This window comes from Condylura cristata, unplaced genomic scaffold (assembly GCF_000260355.1).
Source record: "Condylura cristata isolate star-nosed mole 26May11 unplaced genomic scaffold, ConCri1.0 scaffold00031, whole genome shotgun sequence".
NCBI classification, from domain to species: Eukaryota; Metazoa; Chordata; class Mammalia; order Eulipotyphla; family Talpidae; genus Condylura; species Condylura cristata.
The window spans coordinates 13,764,119-13,787,703 of NW_004567132.1; the positions used below are offsets into that span (position 1 = coordinate 13,764,119).

The following is a 23,585-nucleotide window of genomic DNA, read 5'->3' on the forward strand; positions in this document are numbered from 1 at the left end:
ATATATATATATATATATATTCACAAACCAAAATATTAAAAATAGTATCTCTAGAACGATGGTTGGCTTTTATGTTCTTTCATATCTTTATTTTCACCATTGAACACGTATTAATATTTTGTAATGAAAAAAAGAACACATTAATTTATTAAATGTCTTTTTTTAAAGATTGATTTATTTATGCATACAAGGACTGGGGTACAAGCCAGAGGTGCGGGGGCAGGGGGTTTGTGGGGGAGAGAAGGGTGAGAGGATTCACCAGAGACTGAGTGGGGAGCAGAACAAATGGCTGCCAAGTGCCTCAGCTCCCTGGCTGGGAATCAGACTGCTGCAGTGGCCACTGATAGCTTCACAGTGCTGCGCTTCAACCCCCTTCCACCACCAGGGAGGGCCCAAGATGATGCCTTTTTTATCTTTCAATAAAACCTCTTAGAAAAAATCCAGACAAGCTTGAAAAAATTAACCTAGATGAATCTGAGTGGAGTGTTCCATTTGAAAACCCATTGATCTGACTGTAACTTTGTTTCCCTTGCCCCTAGGGGGACACTTCTGGAGACTACAAAAAGGTACTGCTCATTCTCTGTGGAGGAGAAGATTAAAATCAAGTCCCAAAAGGATTAGAGGATTCCCAATGCTTTGAAAATTTTTTAACTTCATTTTTCTACACTGCTATTAACATTATCTCAGCCTGCTTATTTCCAATTAAAAACGCCTACAGATGCCTCCTAGGATGCGGACTGTCTGTATTATGATTCATCTGTAATTAGTCACTATGCTTTAAAGCTGTACTTGCATTTCAAAGCCTATAAAACTTAAAAGGAGATTTAAAATTAGAATTAAATATGTACTCCACTTCTTTAACAGATTTCTTGTGTGTTTGTGTTTCACAGAATTTGGAATATATTAAACTATTGCATGTTTTCTACTAGTTAATTAAATTATGAAAGATTGTTCTAGAATCACCTTTCTTCACTAGTTCTACTATTTTGGAGTGGTTAGTACTATCTGGTTTTGAAATTGTGAGCATCTAGCTCATAAGACTAACCTTCAGTTTTGCTACTTCACACATAGTTTGAAAACATCTACGGCTCTTAAACTTTGATTAAAGTTAGTTCATAATACTAGTTGGTCTTTACTAAGTTTGATGTGGAAGAGTTCCTTCGTCTCATCTTATATGAAGGTTACTTACTCCTCCCAGGTTGAAATACATCAAAATCACCAACTTGTCTGCACAATTTAAATTCTGAGCGTATTTTAAAGATAATATGTGCCTGGTTATCAAATATAAATGCTGAACATTCCACAATAGTATGGTTGAATGTCTTACTCTAGCTTGAAGAAGAATAGGAAAAGAATAAATGCACTAAGTACTCTGGTGATGGATGTAATGATCAGAATTTACTTTTACTTAAAGGAAATATGTGTGTTCATGCTAAAAATAATTTTTTAATTATTGATTTTGTTGATTTGCAGTAATGTACATTTCAACTCTAAGATTACTCTGAAAGTGCACTTGGACTTAATTCAAAAGTTCAGTTTGTATACAACGTAGAAAAATAATTTTAATAAAACATGTTATCTTTCCTGATTGGCTTTCCTACTTTTGAATTTTTTCCTGGACCCTGAAAGGAGATATTTTTGAATGACCCATGCCATTGAAAGTTTCTATCAAGAACTACTACATTACAAAAAAAAACAAAAAAACCCTGTCTAGTCTTCTCTGTCCCTACTCCTATAAAATTAATCTCCCTATATACCTAACATCAGTGATATAAAATAATGCATCTAACTTAACCTGGGGAAATGAGTGCTGCTGTCTGTTCTACTAAGTAGAACATTTATGCTTAAACAAGAATATTTGTCTTCTTTGTTAAATCTATAATTGATATATCTTGATAGATGAAATATAAAATTGTTTCTATTTGCCAATTATAAGTGGTTGAGCTATTGGTGAAAGCTATTTACATGAATACTTAGTGATTCCAGTTAAAGGAAAAAGTACTACTGTTTCTGTTACCTGCCCGAAAAGCATGGAATCTCCAAATCAACTTTCATTGATATCAGAAGCATTACAGGGTTTTTTTGTTTTTTGGTTTTTTAGTTTTATCTTTATATTATCACTTAGCAAAAATTTTAAAGTGCTTATTTGCACTTTTTGATGGGAAGCTTTCTAGAACCCAGGATAAAGCTACCCTGGAGAAATGTTTATTGAACAAGCATGACTTTGGAATATAATTATGTAGCAATGCTGCTTTTTTATCCCAGTGTCCATTTACATTTATCCAGTGGACCTGGCTCTCCTGTCTTTAAATAAAAATTCAGACAGAAAGGATGTAATTTTTGACTTTTCTCATCACTCTAATGTCTTAAAAAGTCCAACCCTGCCATCTCTTATGTTAATAAAACAGTGTAATTAATACATCTTGTCAAAATTCTGAATTTGTTTTAAAGTTGAGACACCTTCCCTCATTCAGCTCTAGCATACTGCCAGCAGAAATCTGGCTTTTGAAGAACAGAACCATCAGCTGATTCCTCTTCTTCCACCCAGGCTTATTTCCACACTTTCCCCACACCCCAACTATGCCTGGGTGGTAGTAGTAGGAGGAGGAGCAAGGAGAATAGAGGTGAGCACCTGAAGTTATTACCTGACTATTACTGATATGGCAGTGAAGGAGCAGCATTATGTGACTTTGGCAGATGTTTAAATCTGATTCTCGTGTATATACCCCTCCCCCTTCCTTTATGAACCCTTTCATTCATCTTTTGTTCAAAGGAAGGCATTTGCAAGGTAAATGCAGTTCTCCTTTTTCAGCCCCCGAGGAATTCCAATGACATCTTTTCTGAGCTCTCTTGGCTGATGTCTGTTTGTCCTCTGTTTGTCCAGGACTCTTAGAGAGGATCTAAGATAGCCCCATGCTTGGCTATCTCATGTGGGCCCATAGGAAACACTTGCACTTTGTGCTTATAAATTATGAGTTTGATGTTGAACCCCTTGCAGCCATCATTCTCTGACCCTTCTGATTAATGCCACACACCTCTCTTCCATTAAACTGCTCAACAGCCTCTGTAGGCTTAGATTTCTTAGGTGTGAATCAGACATCAGTCCCTCAGAGGACCCAAACTACATAATCTGCTGATGGGAATAAACCTGGTGCAATTATTTCAGAGACCAACTTGGCGATAGCTAATTGAAAAGTTCCCAATAAATCCACTTCTAGGGATCTATTTGGTGGTCTTTTGCACTTGGTGCTTATTACTGCTCTGTAAAACCATTAAAGTAGAAATAACCTAAATCCCACAGTAAGGGAAAGCATAAACAAATAATAGACTAGTTACACAATAAACAGTGAAAATTAACTAGCTCTATCTCGGTATCTTAAAGGAGAAATTTGAAATATGGTGTCGCAACAGGTCAAATTGCAGCACTATAGAGATATCTGCAGCCATTGTACCACCAGTCAATCCTAGGCCAGAGAGGTGACCCACATGGCAAGGCAGACTGCTCCCCTCAGCAGTATATTTCACTCTGCCTGTTCTCTCCATTCTGTCTCTGGTGAACCTTCTCACCCTCTGCACTTCTGGCCTGTACCCCGGTTCTTGTACTGGCCTGTACCCCGGTTCTTGTACGTATAAGTAAATAAATCTTTTTTAAAAATGTGTTTTCATTACTTTTTTACAAGTAGCAGAAGGCAGTCGTAGAGGGAAAGGAGGCTGTCCACAGTCCATTAACAACGATTGGACATTCCAGGCGGACACCCATAAATTCTGCCAGGTCTTCCAGAAGGCACTTTTAGCCCCAGCAGTCGTGGTAACATAGTATATTCAGACATCTCACTGCCACTGGGAGGGGAGGAAAGGTGTGCTGGTGTTGGCATAACTGGTGGTGGAGGATTGACATTTAAGAAACCTAGGACGAGCGAAGATCCACATTCCAGATCCCGTGTCCTGGAAATTTACGCCCCCACCTCTCCAGTGTGTGCGGGGTACCTGCGAAGAAGACCCCACGCTCCTGGCTCCTTCTACAGAGCCCTGTAGGTATCTGGAGCTCCAGGAATCTTTATATAGAGAATGAGCGGGAATTTCCAGTTTTGCCAACACACTGGGTGTGGGAAAAGTAACGCTAAATGCTAGAGCTGCCCACACAGACCAGGGCAGGTACGGGTCCCGGTCTAGTGCCCAACAGCACATCCGAGCACACCCGAGCACAGCCCCCCGCAAGCCCCGCCCACTCCCTACCTCGTTGCGTCCTGCGCAGGCTCCACCCGCCACGCACACACTCCTTTCCCTGCCTCTTCCGGGGGCTCGTCGCGCGCTTGCGCGCTTGGGTCGGCGCTTTGTTGCGAAAGCCGGGGGGCGAGGTCCGAGTGCGCCGCGCGGCCAGACGCTGCGGGCGGGGCGGAGGATGGAAGTGGTAGCTGCAACGGTTGGGGCTGCGCGTGAGAAGGTGGCCGCGTAGGACCAAGGCTCGGTGGGGGCCGGTGGCGACGAGCGGGCTATGGCGGGAGACCGTTTCCTCTGGGTTCCTTGAGGTACTCTCCTGACGCCCCGGGGAGCCGTAGCCCATGGGCTCGCTGAGCAGCCGAGTGCTGCGCCACCCCGGGCGAGCCAGAACGCAGCAGGAGCCGGGTTCCGGATCGGGGGGCTCGACCCGAAGGCCGGAGACGGGCGGCGACTCGGCCGGACACGGCTTCTGTTACTGCCCCGGCAGTCGCAAGCGCAAGCGGAGCAGCGGGGCCTTCTGCTACTGTCACCCCGACTCCGAGACCGACGAGGATGAGGAGGAAGGGGACGAGCAGCAGCGGCTCCTCAACACCCCTCGGAGGTACGTGGGGGGTGCGCCCACACTGAGCCGCCTCTGCACCTGTTGGACCGCTCGGTTGGCCCGGCCGGAAGCTGTCCCTTGCCCGGTGCGTCTAGGGGGTGCGGTGCTCGCTCAGCCTTTTGAGGAGCCGAAGTGCCCTTGACAGGGTTAAGGTGGGAGCCAGCGGCGCGATGCTGGGCGGACTGTGAGTGCTTTGGGAGAAGCCTGGCGCTCTGGATTATAAACCCACAGACGCTGCCACCAAACGAGACTGAAAAATGCCACGCCAGTGTTTGCGCCTCATTAAACCTTTGAGACACTGGCCGGTTGCCTTTCCGTTTTCCTTACACCTTTGTGTCCTCGGGGTGGGTTGCAGTAGAGTAAGTTGTTTGCATCCGGCTCCTTAAATAGTGCGGACACGTAAATTTAGTCTGATTTGGGCCACTACGTCCACTCAGTGGAAAGGAAGTGATTGCACACAAGAGTTCATAACTGTAAAGATGAAGTTCATTAGTTCATTTATTCCTAGCTGGGGAAAAAAAAAAAAACCTCAAGAGTTTCTAGTCCTTAAATGTTCATCGTGGATGTGTATAGGCTTCACCTTTTCTTTGAAGAATGGAAAACATTTTTTCTGACATAGTTACTGTACATGTTACTTGGGTTAATTGATTTATGAAATTATCCATACCCTTATGGATGAGTGTATTTGCTTCCAAAAATGAGCTTCCACTCTTACTGTTCAAAACTTTTTGAAGAGTCAGTGTAGTATAGTTTTAAGAACTCACATTCTGAGTTCTAGTCTGTATTCTGAACGTTAGCCTTATTTTTTCATAAGTAAAATGGAGATCCTAGTAATATCTCCATTATAATCAGATCTTTATAACTCCTGACAGATTTGATAATGCATACAAGGCACAGTGCTTGTTGTAAATATTATCTACTTGATGAATTGACCCCTTTATCATTACAAATGTTTGTTTTTACCCCTGATAGTATAGCCACTACCAGTTTCTTCTGAGAAGTGTATAAGTAGTATAGAGTTTTTCATGGTTTCCCTTTTTACTTGTATCTTTATATTTAAAATAGGCATCTAATAGAAAGCATGTAAGTTGGGTCTTGCTTTTTTAAAAAAATGCAGTGGGGTTATTCTCTATCTTATAGTACTTAGACCATTTATATCTGATGTAATTTTTGAAAGATACATGTCAGAGTAATTTGAAAGAGAAACCACACGGTAATTTAAATTTTTAATATAACTATTATTAAAATGTAACCTGAAATTAACTACTAGACATAAACAACTGAGGCAAGGAGCTCTCCAAAAACGACATGATTAGAAGATGTTTGGAACAAACATTACTTTTAAGACTGGAGAAAGAATACCCAAGGAAGGACTAAATTTGGAATAGGACTGCTTTTCCCAACCAGAGATTCAGGTGCTTGAGGAGGTGTGGCTGTAAGCTGCAAGATGGTAGAATAGTTTATTATGGTGTGGTAGACTGAGGCTGGCTAGTAGAAAACTGCCCACTGGGCAACAGAATTTGATTGGAGGCCATCTGTTTCACAAAGCTGAAAATATTTACTGTGTAGATAGACTTTTACAGAAAAAGTGCTCATCCCTGAGAGTTGACTGAAATGGAAAATCTTTAAAGCAAACTTCTATTAGAAAGTGTACATCAGAATTTAGTATGTTGTAAATCAGTGGAAGATGCTGGACTTATTCAGCCCCTCATGAAGGGGTTAAGAATTAATTACACCTAGACATTGTGTGTTCTAACTAATATGCTTTCTAAGGTTTCTGTGTTTGCTCTCCTATCTCAGTCAACTAACTACTCCCTGAAAATCTGTGACTTCCAGACTCACCTTACACATCATACTTTTTAATAACTGCTTGTTTTACTTGTACATTGACGAAACTACTAAAACTCAACTATTTTGTAGCCAGGTCTTGAGTGTTTTCTCTATAGGTTTAAATCTAGTAAATATTTGTTGTCATAATATGTAAATATTGTTCAGTGCAGAGTTAAGTAGTATGCCAGGATTAGAAATCATATTGTGTGTAGTGTCACACAACCCCTTATTTTTCCCTTGATAGAAATTTTTCTACACTCTGGTTTAAATAGAATCTTACATTCCATCATGTGCTTAAATTTGGGTCCTGGTTTTGTGTTACCTTACTAGGACAGTACCTTTTTGTGTTGCCTACAGTTTCTAACTGGCCCCCAAACCCTTGAAAAAGATTAATATTCATTATATTTTCATATTTTTCTCTTCCCAAACACACTTACATGGAGTCCTCATCTAAAACTAACTTTCCTACTGGATCCCTCTGTCCTCTTCCAACCTGGACCTCCGCCTCTCTATTTATCCTGGAACTTATTTTCATCTCTAGGATTGGATCCACTGTTTTCTGTAGGCTTATCTTTTTTTTCACTTATTTTAGGGAACTTCATCCGCAATTGGGATGAAGGAAATTCTAAGAGTGCAAAAAGGTAATTGTGCCTACCTAAGCAAATTTCTCTTAGAGAAATACGATGTTAAATTCATTCTCTTCTTTTTAGGTAAGTTTTATTTTCACCTCTAGAACTTATGGCAATTTTTCCATCCTCAAAAAAATTAACTAGGATGTACATAAGCATAGGTCTCTTAATGGATTTACTGGTGGATTACAATCTGGAGACTACTTGTTTGAAGACCCTTCCATTAATTTCTTCCATAATTTTCTGTCTCCTATCAAATATGGATTTCCCCTTATTTGGATTTTGGATTTCTTATATTTTTACCTTTTCTTTTCCTTTCTAAGTCCTTTTTACTTTATGTACTAAAAAACTGCTCAACTTGTTAAACTTTAGATTTTTCATTCCAGCAACCATGTTTTTGCTCTCTTAGAACTATTTTCCTTGTTCAGAGTAATCCTTTATATTAGTATCCTTGTTATTTTATGAAAGTGATAATTTCAGATCTGTAGATGCAGTGACTAGAATTTTTGGGGTTAGTGTGTGTGTTTTTTTTTAGTTGTCTTTCCTTCAAATTATTTATTTCCTCTGGGGCCAGTTTTCCTTTCTTTTCTTTAATGGTCTTTAATACTCCCAATTTTCCTCATGTTGGGTAATCCTTGGTTGTCTGTTTATATTTAAGACTGAATAACTGGGTTGTTTATATGTGTGTGTTTTAATTAAACAATAGCTGTATTTCTGCTAAGCCTCCCTTTAAGTAGGACGACTAACTGCTAATTTGGGTATATTAATAGATGGGAGGCTTTGTTATCGAACAATATTTTCTTGGTTCACAACACCCTTAGTGTATCAGTTTTTTTTTTTTTTTCCCTATGTCATTTCTGGTCCTAAAAAAACAACAACAAAAAACCTCATAGTTAGGCCTAAACAATATTTGTAGATTATATCATATCTGCCAGCTGTTGATGTGTTTCCTTCAAATTTTAAATTTACATCCCTAAGTGTGCTGTGGTGTTTTGTGTGCTTTGGCATACAATATAGAATAAATGGTTTGGAAGAGCTAATAGGTTACAGATTCCTCAAATATCAGAATGAGGAGTACTTTGGTGAGCCAACTCCTACACTAAGGCCTTCCTGGTACATTTACTCCTTTTAGAAGCACCTTGGAATCTTTTCACTCGAGTTGTCTGTATTTCTATTATCTGAACTCTTGTTTCCTCACACTTAACTTGTACCTTTTGTTTCCCCTGAGACTCCATCCTTACAATCCCAAGAGTATGAAAAGTAGATGGGCTTCAACCTCCATCCTAGATTTTCATAATATATTTTGTGCTATGACTGTCAGTACTAATTTCCAGGTCTATAGATTCTCTCATGAGGTGTTAAGCTCCTCATCACCTTTTTGCATTTATAGGCTTATTCCTTTTTGTACTGTTGATGTTCTAATGTAATTGGAGAAAAGTGTTAATCAGGAACTAGAAACTACATTTTCTCATTTATCGCAGTGTAGTAATATTAATGTCCTCTCTTTACATCTAGGGTAACAGCTGTGGTGGGAAATAGAGTTTAAACCCAGTTTGTCTTTTCACCACCAAAGCATTTGCTGTCTTTGCTGTCTGTTGGGGGAAAATGTTAAATACACTGATTCATGATAATATCTGAAACAATTTATTTTTAAAAGATTTAAAATTTTAAAAATTAGAAAAACTATCAGGTTTGACAGGGAACATAAAAGATATTGGCCTTCTGGCCCTCCCTGGTGGCGAAGCGGGTTAAAGCACAGCACTAAGAAGCTAAAGCCACTTCCTCATGAGTTCGATTCCCGCCTGCCCTGGAGGTGAGCACATGGCATGGAAGACCTCTCCTGGTCCGCCGGCAGCTCCCCTCAGCAGTGTACTTAGTCGCTCTGCCTGTTCTGCTCCCCACTCTGTACCTGATGAATCCTCTCACCCTCCGCATCTCTGCCTGTACCCCAGTTCTGTATGAATAAATAAGTAAATCTTAAAAAAAAAAAAAGATATTGGCATTCTTCTGCCTACAAGTTTTCTAATTTACAGAATCATCTTAAGTAAAGATTATCAAACTTTAAAATGTAGGTTTTTCTTTCAATTGAACCTTAAGCAGAAACTCAAAATGTTTACAAATATAATACATGATGCTGCTTTGTTTAAAGTTAGGTGGTATATCTAGGATTCATTGCTCAGCTTTCCTTGATGGCCCTTAAGACTTCTACTTAAGCAATGTTTTGTTTTTAAAGATTTATTTATGCATAACTGGGATACTGGCCAGTGCTGCAGGGGTAGTGAGAGAATTCACCAGAGACAAAATGGGGAACAGAACAAGCAGATTGACAAAGTACACTGCTGAGGGGAACAGCAGGCTAGACAGGAGAGGTCTGCTGGGCCCTGTGGGTCACCTCCCTAGCTGGGACTGAACTCCTGCTGCAGTGGCTCTGTGCCTAGCTTTGTAGTGCTCAATTTTAACCTGTTGCACCACCAGGGAGGTCCTATGCTTGAGCATAGTTTTGTAAATCTCTGCTCTAGTGTTAAAAATCATTGTGCGATAGCGAGGGTGGTGAAAGAAGTACATTTAAACTAGCTTAGGAATAATTTGGTAAATTATCCTTTTAGATATAAAATCTTTTTAAAATGGCCTGTGTAGGTAAGTATATATTCTCTTTAAAATGGCCTGTGTAGTTAAATTTTACTTGTTTCTCCATTTTGTAGCTGCATAACAGTATTGTGACCCTCCATATGGCAGATTTTTTAATAAGGATATAAGCAAAATCATTATGCTGAATTATCTTTTTGATGTTGTTGAATAGGTAATTAATTCACTTAATTCAAAAATTGAAAGTTGGAAAATGGTGTGCAGTGAAAAGGCCTTTCCCAATGCTATCCCAGTGTATCCACTATTTATTTATCTTGTGAATAGAACATCCCAGAGATAATCGCTATTGGATTCTATGTATTCTTTCATACATGAGTAAATTTTAATATATACTATCCCTTTATCCTTTACACTCTAGACAAAGTTGGTTTTATGTAATAGAAATTGAACAGTGGCATATTTAGAGTTCAGTTTTATCTGTGTATAACATTTTCATTTCTTTTAACAGGAAAAAATTAAAGAGTACATCCAAGTATATTTATCAGACATTATTTTTGAATGGTGAAAATAGTGACATTAAGATTTGTGCTCTAGGAGAAGAGTGGAGCTTACACAAAATATATTTATGTCAAGTAAGTATTTTTCAGTTTAAGTAAGTAGTCATTAAAAAACTCAAACATTTTAAAGTCAGTGTTCTTCTCATTGTATTTCATAATATTTTTCCTGGACAATAGCTGTTTAAATCATCTCATCAGCTAAATCCTCCATTTTATTACAAATCTGGCTAGCATTGTTAAAAACCTTAGTTCCTTCATTGTTGCACCAGCCTAACAATTCCTATTTGTCATTACTTCAACAAAGACTATCTATTGACAAAAAGGTTGGGGGGATAATTGTTTAAAGATTACTATATTTACCTATTTTGTATGGGTTAAGCTGGATAAATTCATCTGAAATATTGTTTTGTAGTTAAGATTTAATATGAATGGGAAGTTTTTAATACTCTTCTTTCTGTCCTAGAAATTGTTTAAAGATAAGACCAAAAATGTATACAGATTTAAGTCATTTAATTGATATATTTACTTGATTTCTGTGCTGAAACTACTACTATCTCCCACCCCATTTTAAAGAGTCATAACTTTTAAATCAAAACTATATTCATGGCTCTCAACATTTTACTCATTTATTCTTTTACCAAACTTAAGTGCCCAACATTGTTATAAGCTCTGAAAATAAGAGTGAACAATTCAGTTCTTATTCTGTGGAGCTTACATTTTTTCTCTGTTCTTTAAGTAAATAATTACTTAGCAGTAATTACCAATAAGGCAGAATAAGAGATTTTTGTAAAAATATCTGATTTTTTTCTCTGTTAGTCCTAATTTTTTAAAGATTATTTATAACAAGTTTACTTTGGCTTGACTTAAAATAATATATTGAGGCCCTCCCTGGTGGCACACGGATTAAAGCAGAGCACTGTGAAGCTACCACAGCTACTGTAGCATGAGTTCGATCCCCAGCCAGGGAGGTGTGACCCATATGGTGTGGCAGGCTTCTCCTGACCCACGCACTGTACCCCTCAGCAGTATATTTCAGTACATCTGCCTGTTCTGCTCTCTACTCTGTCTGTGGTTAATCCTCTCACTCCCCACACCTCTGGCTTGTACTCCAGTTATGAGTGCATAAATAAATAATTTTAAAAATAATAAAAATAAGCCCTCCCTAGTGGTGCAGCGGGCCAAAGCACAGCACTAAGAAGCTAAAGCTACTGCAGCATGAGTTTGAGCCCACCTGCTGGAAGTTGACCACATGGCGTGGCAGCCCTCTCTTGACCCACCCGCTGCTCCCCTCAGCAGTGTTCTTCGTCAATCTGCCTATTCCTTTTCCCACTCTTGTTTCTGGTGAATCCTCTCACCGCCCCTGCACCTCTGGCTTATACCCCAGTTCTGTATGCATAAATAAATAAATCTTTAAAAAATAATAATAAAATAAAAATAAAAGAATATATTGGATTAATTTAGTAGAATAGTTGCTTAGAGTTAGAAATGGGAAAATAATTTGAACACAGAAAATACTGGATAATTATTGTGCTGTGTGTTTTGTTTTGTTTTGTTTTTTTAAGTCTGGCTACTTTTCTAGTATGTTCAGTGGTTCTTGGAAAGAATCCAGCATGAATATTATTGAACTGGAGATTCCTGATCAGAATATTGATATAGAAGGTAACCATTATAATAATTCCTGTTATGTAAAATGATAAAAATACAACCTTTTATCTTTAATCTTCACTTTCCACCATGAAGTAATAACTTTTGTATATAATATATATATATGTGTAAAAACACAGTTGTATAAATTGCTTAGTAAGGTAGATTTTATTAAATTTGTTTATCTTCATAAATGTATCTACCTGGAATATAAAGTTTGTAGGGTAAAGGAAGGAAAAGTATAACCATTTCAAAAAACTGCTTTTAATTTTTAAAAAGTTGGTAAAGCTTCATTAATTATTCTGTATATTTGAAAACCTTTTCTGGAAACAGTAAGGATATGAACCATTAGTCAGTGTTGTTTTAGAGTTACAAGGGTATTTAGATGAGGACTGTGAAGTCTGGAGTATTTAGGGCCTTATTTTAGGTTTCAGAATAGCATAGTGAGTCTACAGCAGCCTGTTGTTTTCTTAATTCCTATTCCTGTGTCCCTTCTGATCCCCCTCATTGGAGAGCCCAAGTAGAAATACCTGTTACCTACCACATAAGCAAAGAAAAAAGTTAAGAATGCTTATAAGCAAAATCATGTGGGACATGCATGAGTGTGGCAGTGAAGATAAGGATGAATAGTAGCTGTGGCATGATAGGAAGAGAAACTACAAACTATGCTCCGTGATAGTGAAGCACTGAGAGGAAACACCAGGGTTAAGATTATCATTGTACTTGTACTTAATAATTGGTTTACATGGGTGATGGGGGTTCTTTCTAAAACTTTCTCCAAAGGTATCTTAATTGTCAACACAATGTCACGATTTGGTTTTACATTGCTATTGAATTAGTACTATCAATTAGTACTTTAATTAGCAGTATCTCTTTATCCTTTTTTATACATAACCAGATTTAGAGAAAATGACTTCTTGTATAAAGACTGTGATTGTTATTTTTGTTACACACACTTATAATTGCAATTTTATTCTGCATGTGTACTTTTGCTTTTAGCACTGCAGGTTGCCTTTGGGTCTCTGTATCGAGATGATGTCTTGATAAAGCCCAGTCGCGTTATTGCCATTTTGGCAGCAGCTTGTATGCTGCAGTTGGTAAGTATGCTCGGTAGTCATAGAAAGGATCACAGTTGCATCTTTTTTTTCTAAGTTTTCTCTTTCAAAAATAAAAATAAAACTTACTTTTTTTACAATTAAAAAAAGCATATGTGTAGATATATCATTTGTGTGGTTCTTTAAAATGCTTAACCAAAACTACAACTGAGGGGATTTTGATACCTATGTCAACTGAATACAAGTTCTTTCTTTGTAAGCATTTTAGTACAACTGTCCTGTGGAAAGAACTTACTTGTCTAAGTTCATTTACAGATTTCTGTTAAGGACTTAATTTGATTTATTAAGCAAATGGCTTATGATTGCCAATTCATTTATTTCATAGGTTCAAAAATACTGTGTTTACTATGCAAACTATTTCTTAAGCATTTCTAACTCATAATTCATAAGTGTATGTTAATTTCTTGGTAGAATAATGGATTTGTTCATTCTGCTGAAGTGTATTTGAGCACTGTATGAAATAGGCATAGAGATCTAAAAGTAAATTTATATAGACTCCACCTTCCAGGAGTTGTATAGGAGGGTTGATAGATAGGCCCAGAGGAAAAATGAAACTGTCCACTATTACAGGTATGACAATAAACATCTCACAGGATTTGGTGAATAGAGAGACAAGAGTGGTCACTTCTGGTGGTGTTAAGGAAGGGAAGTTAGGTTTGAAGTTGATTCTTGAAAACTGAAAATGTTTTTATCTTGCAACATAAGAACAGAAAAGGAAGAACATTTCAGAGAGTAAACTAAGACCTAAAATTCAAACAGTGGAATATTAGAGATTCTAAGTAGAACATGACTCTAACATAGAATATGCTAAAAGGGTTGAGAAAAAAGAAGGCAAATGCCAGTTCACAAACGTTCCTTTTACTCTTTAACAAGTTCAATTAAGATTTTACTCAGGGGGCCCACCCTGGTTGCACAGTGGGTTAGGAGCCAGCACTGCAAGCTAGCCGCAGCCACCTCAATGTGAATTCGATCCCTGGCCCCAGAGGTGACCCACATGGTGCAGCAGACCTCTCCTGTCTTACCCACTGCTCCCTTCAGCAGTGTACTTTATTGATCTGCCTGTTCTGCTCCCCACTCTGTCTCTGGTGAATCCTGTTACCACCCCTGCACCTCTGGCTTATTCCCCAGTTCTGTATGCATAAATAAATAAATCCTTACCCAAAAAAAGGATTTTACTCAGGGAAGAGACATAGTTATGTTTTAGAATATGTCAGGAACAGTGTGATGGAAGTATTGAAGTAATGATGAGGAAAACTGATTGTGGTGCCAGTGAGGGTTTACTTAGAGTAGCAGTAAATATGAAGAAGAAAAATTGAATACCTGAAAAAGGTTAAGCAGCAATGATCTACTGGATTTGGTCACAGACAAGATTTTAAAAGAGGAAAGGGGAAGAGTCTAGAATGACTTCCAGGTAAGTTTAAAATGCAAGTCAGTGTTTTTATTTTGGTCTTTGAAAAAGTTAATTAAGTTTCCTTTTATGAGGCATTTGTGTACTGATTTATTTAAAGTATTAATAGCTTGCTAAATATACTTGGCTGAGGTCATTTGATCTTTAAACTGTTTTGATCCTTTCCATACTTATTTCCAATAAAAAAAAAACTTTATTTTCCAACTTTAGTTCTCTTCATTTTATTCTAAATCCACTTTCTGCATAATCTTGATGACTTAACTAACTAAATAATATTTGCATGGTGACTTTAACAAATTTCAGTAAAAAATTACAGTATCTCTCCATATGTAAGAGTTAGATCATTTGAAATATATATAAATATTTTAGATTAGAATTTCAGTGTAGATTTAAAACAATAACATGTGTTTTAGGTGCATCAGTTAGATAGCAAAAGGTATTTTACACTTCAGTAAAGTCTTCATAATGATTCATTTTGTTTATTTGACTAGCCTATCATATGGTCAGCTACCATGTAAAGAGGTCTTAATTTTAAAAGAACAGGCAAAATAGACAAAATGCTGGTTAAATTTGCAGAGATTCCACAGAGAGGAAGAATGGAAAAGACAGAGAATAGCAATATTCACCTCTGCGTTACTGCTTACTCCCATTTCTCAATTCCAAGTATTTAGTTAAATACTTGCTGGATTTTTTTTTTTTTTTGTATTTTTTACTGGACTTATAAAAAACTTAGGCTTGATACACTTAATAAGTTATCTTTCTTTTCTTTCTTTCTTCCTTTTTTTTTTTCTTTTTAACATGTAAAAGCACATATTCAGAGCTAATTTTTCCCACGTGAAATGGGCCTTTCCAGTGCTTATTTATATTTACAGGATGGTTTAATACAGCAGTGTGGTGAGACAATGAAGGAAACAATTAATGTGAAAACTGTATGTGGCTATTACACATCAGCAGGGACCTATGGATTAGATTCTGTAAAGAAAAAGTGAGTTACCTTTCTTGTTTTTCCTCCCATTCCACTTTTGGGAATTAAGCTACTTTGGTTCTTTAAGAGAATGGGTATATATAAGAAAGAAAGGGGGAAATAAGAGAATAGAGTTTTATTATAAAAAGTTCCTTTTTATATTTGGACTGAAAATAAATTCCTCAAAAATATTGTGTTAACAAGTGACCATGGATGAGTTATATCTACTTATAAAAACTTTGGTCACTAATAATATTTTTAAAGGAGTAAGGTACAGTAGACATATTGCAACTACTGGTAGTGTTTTTTACTCTTAAGACTTGTAATATCTATTTTCAGATATAAAGAAGATAATAGAAGTATACAAAATTCTTCATAAACCATGTAACACATTTGAATTGAGGTTTTCTTAGAAATACTCTATTAATATAAAGGAAATATTCTCTTAATAATTTCTCACAAAAACAATACTAAATTTTCCATATTTTTAAATTTGAGTATGTCTAGCAAGACTAATAACCTGTTTTTATTTTACTATAAGTCCTACTTAGTGAATGATAAATATATGTTAGAATATAAAATTATATATTTTCATTTCAGGTGCCTTGAATGGCTTCTAAACAATTTAATGACTCACCAGAATGTTGAACTTTTTAAAGAACTCAGGTATTTTAATCTTAAATAACTTTATAGTTAATCACCCTAAAATACTGTATTTCACTTGTTAAGGTATGCAAGATAATTTGTATAAAAAAACAAATGCATTAAAGTGAACAGTGGAATGTATTTTGACTGTAATCATGAGCTGAAGATATTACACAAAATTCACTCATTGTTCTAAATGATTATTGTGTATATACTATGTCTTCTGTTTTAACAAATTTGCAGAGAAAAACTCATTGCTGTTATAATTTGAGGAAAGTTTCAATTTTGCTTGGCTCTTTGAGAATCTAAAATTTAAACACTGTCTTTACCATTGAGAAATTAAGTTTGAGAAAATTTTGTTTGTTAATATTTTTTGCTAAATCTAATGAAGGTAAATTCACACTTAGTTTGGCCTTTTAAGTCTACTGCTTTTTACCTCCCTGCCTCCCTTCCTCCCTTCTGAAAATATTTACTAACTGTCCACCATGTATAGAGGTACTCTGTTAAGGCCTGTGAAGGATTCAAGATGATTTTGTCATAGTCTTAGCCCACAAGAGCTTATTCCTAATAAAATGGCTGGCATATCTACCATAGGTCTCAGAAATGGAGGGTGGGAAATAACTTTTAATCATCAGTTGGCTTTATAGTCATTTTTTAAGGCTTGTGTTTTCTTGACATAGTACTTCTGAGACAGCTATCCCTAGGAATATATGGCATTCCCACAGAAATGTAAAAAAACCAAAGCACTGAACATTGTAAGGCAAAAGCAAAGCATTTCTCTGATTGGAATGGGGGACAAAGAAGTAGGAAAGGTAAACATTTTTTGTTTAAGAACATTATGGAATAGAAGGGACTCAAGTTTCTTTGAATCTTCAAGATTAAATAGAGTAAACAGAAATATAATTATGGCTACACTACCTCCTAGATTCCTAGAGCCTTTCCTTTCCTCTGCCTTTCAGAGATACTTAGGTAGAAAATTTTGAGAAGCATTATTCTACATAAAAATCATCACTTAATGATGTCACAGTGTAAAGTTCTGCACTATATGAAAGTCATTAGAAACACTATTCTCTTAAAATTTCTCACTGAGGTTTTTCAAAAGGAAGGTAACTTGAGATACTGTTCTAATGACCTTTTATGACCTAAAGGAAGAAAAGATAAAAAACCAAAAACCCCAGTGATACCCTTTTACTCTGAATTTGAACTAATATGTATTTCTTAATTTTCCTCTTTTTAGTAGTAATAAAAATGTTTGTTATGACTACATGATTCTCTTAGGCCTATTGGGTTTTTAAACATTGTTTAAACAATGTTTTTAAACATTGAGGTAGAAAGGCAAAGTAAGCCTGACACTTTCTCATAGTACACTGAAAATTTTTGTATTGGGAACTTGCTTTAATTTGATTCAGTAACAGAGCAAATCTGTTTCCTTATCAGATCACAAAAAGACCTTTCATATCACATTATCTGAATTAAAAATACACTTGCATTAGATTATTTTTTGTCCAGGATTCTTTAGCTTGGACAAGACTAAGCTTTAAGACTAATGTAACTTCTAATTTCATACTTAACTTTTTTTTTTTTTTTAAGATTTATTTAGACATATAGAACTGGGGTACAGGCTGGAGGGGCAGGGCTATGAGAGGCTTCACCTGAGACAGAGTGGGGAGCAGAACAGGCAGATCAACAAAGTATACTGCTGAGGGGAGCAGTGGGCGAGTCAGGAGAGGTCTGTTGCGCCATGTGGGTCACCTCCAGGGCTGGTGATTGAACTTGCACTGAAGTGGCTGCGGTTGGCTTGCAGTGCTGTGTCCTAACCTAGTGCACCACCAGGGAGGGTCCCCATACTTTCTTTTAATAAGACTTCCAAGTTTTTGGGTCCATCAGGGTCGCTTAGCCTATGTATGAAAATAAGCTCACTATTTCTATTTTATTTTTTCTAGTATAAATGTTATGAAACAACTCATTGGCTCATCTAATTTATTTGTGATGCAAGTGGAAATGGATGTATACACAGCTCTTAAAAAGGTATTAACATAATATAACTGTAAGAATGTCACCTCAGCATTGCTTATAATTCTGAAAAACTGGAAAGATCTTGGTGTGTAGTATCAAAGGAAAGGTTATAAATGGAAGAAAAGTACAAATAAGTATATGAAAATGTTAAAACATCTGTGTATCATAAGTGATTTTAATTTTGTACTTCATATATCTATAAATTTTTTTTAAAGATTTATTTATTTATTCATATAGAGCTGGGGTACAGGCCAGAGATGCGGAGGGTGAGAGGATTCACCAGAGACAGAGTGGGGTGCAGAACAGGCAGATCGACGAAGTACACTGCTAAGGGGAGCAGCGGGCGGGTCAGGAGAGGTCTGCCATGCCATGTGGAACTCCTCCGGGGCAGGCGGGGCAGGCGGGGATCGAACTCATAGGTATGAAAGTGGCTTAAGCTTCTTAGTGCTGTGTTTTAACCCACTACACCACCAGGGAAGGCCTATGTATATTTTTTATCCTAGAAATATTTTCCTTGCCATGTGTTTTCCCCTAATAACAGATATATTATTTACATAAACAGAAGTGTTCAATTCAGTTTTCAGAGTTGAATTAATTACGGTATTTTCATAATACTTTTTATATATATTGTTGAAATTCTTTTTTTTAAACCCTTATTTCTAGTTCAGGTATTTGTTTCACATCATTCTTTAAAAAGGTTACAACATTTTTTTTTTGAAGATTTATTTATTTATTCATACAGAACTGGGGTACAGGTCAGAGTTGCAGGGGGCAGTGAGAGTATTCACCAAAGACAGAGTAGGGGCCAGAACAGGCAGATCAATGAAGTATACTGCTGAGGGAAGCAGCGGGTGGGTCAAGAGAGGTCTGCCGCGCCATGTAGTCACCTCCAGGGCAGGCAGGGATCGAACTCATGGGGAAGTGGCTTTTGATTCCTAGTGCTCAGCTTTAACCCGCTGCGCCACCAGGGAGGGCCAGGTTACAACATTTTTAATGTAATTGTGTTTCACAACTCTCTACAGAGATAAATTTACTATTATTTTACTATACAAATGTTAAGATTTAGAGTTCTTACAGTTACTGTCAGATTTGAGGTGGAATCCAAGTCTCAGTAGTTCTAGTCTATTGCTTTTACCATTGCATAATTTTGCCGTAAAGCTTTTTGTCTACAGTGTGGAGTCTGTATTTGACACGGTTGTAAAATCTGAAAATGAGACACCTTCTAGGTTATATTACTACGATTGTATAATGTTAGAGATGAAAATGTATTACTACTTTTCATCAAAGAAGTTTAGAAACTTGATTATCCAGTCATTAAATGAGAATGGAAAATCCACTTCTATTGAATCAGTGGTAATGTTCATTTTTTTCTTGTCATAGCTGCATTTATACCTACAATGATAAATGCTTACATTTTGCCAGAAGATTATTCTAGATATACTACAGATATTAATTCTCGGGTGAAATATATCAATGTCCCTTAAGGTAGACACATTACCATGTTTGTTTTACATGAAAATTAAAGTTCAGAGACATTAAGTAATTTGCCCAGCTATTTAGTGTTAATAATTAAAAAGTCTGTCATCTCAACTACTACATTCTATCTCAACAGCAGCCAAACTCCATTCTCTTTGTTTAATTTCTTACTGTTTTAATCTCACATATCAGTATATATAGTAAATTGAGTTGTTAGTTGCTATATCAAATAAAGGTAATAATGTAAGTGATAGATCTTAAAGCTTTACCTTTTTAGTATTGTAACTTCAGTGTGTTTGAGACTATAAATATTTTTGAGGAAGTATTCACAGAATCATCTAGTTTTTATTATCACATCATGATTAATTCCATGGTGAATTTAAGGCTTGTAAGCTTATCAAATAATAGTTCTACTTCTTTCCATTGGTTATAAAATGGAAATTAAGGTATTTTAAATTTATTTTTTAGGTGGAAGCAGTTCAAATGCAAAGTAATTAAATTACGATGTATATATTTTTTTATTTTTTAACCTAGTGGATGTTCCTTCAACTAGTGCCTTCTTGGAATGGATCTTTAAAACAGCTTTTGACTGAAACAGATGTCTGGTTTTCAAAAAGGAGAAAAGGTTTGCCTGAAATTTTCAATGAGAACCTTTTTTAAATTGTAGTTTATTAAAATCAGACCCTGATCTTTTAAAGACCTGGAATTTAGAGTTGGAGAGGACCTTTGCTGATAGCTTATTTGCCCCTTCATTTACACTAGAAAATTGAGTCTAGATGAAATAAATGCCTTGCCTATTATTAACTCATTGACCTGACAATCTATTTAGATACCCTACACTATTGTTTGTTTTTTTTAATCAACAGTATAGATGTTCAAAGTTGCATTTATATTTCATTGGATTACATTGAATTGTCCCTAACAATTTTAACCCTATCAGGCAGCACTTCTTAACATGGGAAGTCTATGGACAAGCGTTAGTGTGTCACTAAAAACCAAAAGTGGATGTAAAGTTTTATATTTGTGTGTATCTTGCGTGCATTTTGAGGGAAGGAGAGTTTCCATTTCCTTTCACCAGATTCCTAGAGGAGACTGAACTAAAATGTGTTAAGATCAAGAGCCATAGGGTCTTATTTGAACAGAGATGAACTATAAAATGTAGGTATCTGCTTTTTGCTTTGCTGAAACAAATATAGAGTAAAATTAATGGCTTTATATTCAAAGAATTCTATAAATTATAATTCTTAATTCATGATTTTCTTAGTTCACATCATTTTTGATCTATGCATGGCCACCTTTTTTATTTTTAATAATATATTGCAGCTCCACAAACTGATCTTTGGTACTAAAGCATTAATAACTTAGCTCACTCATATACTTGATTATTTCTCTCTAACTTTCCCCAATCATTATCTTCAATTAAGTGTTCCTAAATTTAAAAAAAATACAAGTTATAACACTATTCACGTTTGTGTTAACATGGATAAGTGCTGGTAAGCCACCTTTATCTAAAAAAAAAAATCTGTATGGATTTGAGTTAGGAAATCCCACATACATAAAACACATTTAAGCAGGGCACAAAACGTACTGAATTTTTTTTTTTTAAAACGTACTGAACTTTTAAACTATTAACTTCTCAATAAAAGAAATCTTTAGGAACGTAAAAATCTACAAATTGCTATCAAGAATAGATCAAGAATCTATTGTCATTAAGACAAGCATAATATTAAGTTAGAACAGACATTTCACAGAAAAGGAAACATGGCCAACAATCACATTTAGAATTGTTCAACCTCTTTAGTTTTCAAGAAAATCACAATAAAAACCACAATATAAAATAATTCAGTATCAACTATAACAAGATGATATATTGTCCAGTGGTGTGCTGGAGCTGTGACATACCGGCTCCCTGGAGTTGATGGCATGCATTTCTCCCCAACTCCTCATTCAGTAATGTGGGTAGTTTGAAATCAGCCATGTTGGGAGAATTTATATCAGAAGTTTTTGAAATGTCGCAAATCAAGCTCATGAACCAAAAATTTGTAAAGGACCATACCAATATATTTAAACTTGATTTACAATATATTAAGCTCAAGTAATACTTTACAAAGAGATATAGACATGTAAATGATCAACAAATTAATTTTAAAAATATACTTTGGTGCTACATTTTGGCAATTAAAAAGGTCTTAAAGAAGTAGAGGAGAAAAGTTAAATTTAAAAAATAGTGAGGGGGAGAAAAAACTGAAAGAGATGAGTAGTGTAGAGAAACTATAAAGATAAAAAAAGGCCTCAGTAGAAACAGTGGATATTAAATAAATGTTCACATAAATTTTGTGCTCATTCATGCTCCAGATGGATTAACCACAGCAGTCCATAAGAAAAAAACTCTGTAGTTCAGGTTGCAGAAATCAAATTGGGATGCTGCAGTACACTTCCTGTTTTCCCTTTCTAGCCTCTCCATCTAAGTAGTGTAAAGCATGTAGTTTTAGATAACATTTATTCTACAAAACAAAATATCATGTTTTATCATGTTTTCTCATGATGAAAGTAAAAGTTTGTTTTAATTAGTGTTATAAAAATGATGAATACTCAGGAAATAGGAGAGAAAAAAAATAAGTAGGGTCTGTTCACCCATTATGTTTTAATATTTTTCTCAGATTGTCCTAATTGACTTTTCTAGTACATGTAGGTCAGGATTACCAGAAAAAAATCGAAATTTAGAAATTTTTCTATAGTTATACATTATTATTTAATATTTCTTTGGTATCTATCTAGAGTCAAAAAAAATAAAATGGTATTAAATTTAGTGCAATTAGTGTGACTAAATTTTGACCAGCTAGAATCTTTAAAGCATATTTCTTTGATTCCATGAATTGGAAAAAAAAAAAAAAAGAATCAATCCTTCCTCTGTCATTGAAGAAAAGGCTTCATGAGGTAATTTATAGATTTCTCTAAGAAAATACAACATTAAATTTTTATAGCTTGTTTTGTGATGGAGCAACTGTAAGATGATTATGGTATTGCTGGTATACCTAATGAAATTGGCACATTTAATTAAACATATGAAGTAGAACTAATGTTGGTTATTAAAAAAAAAGACAAATCCATTGTTAGATGCCTGTTATACAAATAAGTAAAGTTATATTTTAAAACCTGTCTACTACTTTCTTACTTCCTTTGACTCTAGATAGATACCAAAGAAATATAAAATTATTTTCATTAGCTCAGCTGTCATTTTGCAGTTTTCAGGAAAAAAATACTATTAGTGAACAACTCCTTTCCAATTTATAGCAAACCTGTTTTCCATGTGAAGCATAGTATAAGGCATAATAATCTACAATGCAGCTTTCAACGTTTTCCCCTATTCTCTGTAGCAACAGGGCTTAATATGTACACTCCATAGGCATATCTTTCTAGAATAGAAAATAAACTAGGAATATATGCAAGATCCTGTTTGATAGCAGTAACTCTAGGTCTTTCCTTCCCACTCATGAAAGCACATTGGAATGCAATTGAAAGTAACTATTTTTAGAACTAACCTTAAAATCTTCCTAAAAGACAAAAGTTCATATTCTTCATAACTTCATTTCCTTTAATAATAACTACTACCTAGGTATTGCAAATCCATATCTTTGTGTCATATTTTGATTTCAATAGATTATTACTTAGTGTTCATTACATGTAGCTAAAACACAAGTTAGGAGAATCCCAAGAAATGTTCATGCCTGTCCAAAAAAAAAAAAAAAAAAATGTTCATGCCTTTTGTATTTTGTGAATCCCTTGAAGAAAGCATCTATATCTTTGTGTCATATTTTGATTTCAATAGATTATTACTTAGTGTTCATTACATGTAGCTAAAACACAAGTTAGGAGAATCCCAAGAAATGTTC

At 35.8% G+C, this 23,585-nt stretch overlaps 2 protein-coding genes across 2 annotated transcripts in view; both read left to right on the top strand.

The window, feature by feature from the left end:
- Positions 1-1,588, top strand: part of ANXA4 (annexin A4) — a 51,009-nt gene extending 49,421 nt beyond the window's left edge. Inside the window, exon 13 of the mRNA XM_004691481.2 lies at positions 540-1,588. Within this exon, the coding sequence (XP_004691538.2) occupies positions 540-599 (60 nt within the window). The 3' untranslated portion in view covers positions 600-1,588. The remainder of the gene's footprint in view (positions 1-539) is intronic.
- Positions 1,589-4,314: 2,726 nt separating this feature from the next.
- GMCL1 (germ cell-less, spermatogenesis associated 1) overlaps positions 4,315-23,585 on the top strand; it is a 39,703-nt gene continuing 20,432 nt past the window's right edge. Inside the window, exons 1-8 of the mRNA XM_004691483.2 lie at positions 4,315-4,822; positions 10,376-10,499; positions 11,987-12,083; positions 13,068-13,165; positions 15,464-15,576; positions 16,156-16,221; positions 18,144-18,228; positions 20,227-20,317. Of these exons, the coding sequence (XP_004691540.1) occupies positions 4,563-4,822; positions 10,376-10,499; positions 11,987-12,083; positions 13,068-13,165; positions 15,464-15,576; positions 16,156-16,221; positions 18,144-18,228; positions 20,227-20,317 (934 nt within the window). The 5' untranslated portion in view covers positions 4,315-4,562. The remainder of the gene's footprint in view (positions 4,823-10,375; positions 10,500-11,986; positions 12,084-13,067; positions 13,166-15,463; positions 15,577-16,155; positions 16,222-18,143; positions 18,229-20,226; positions 20,318-23,585) is intronic.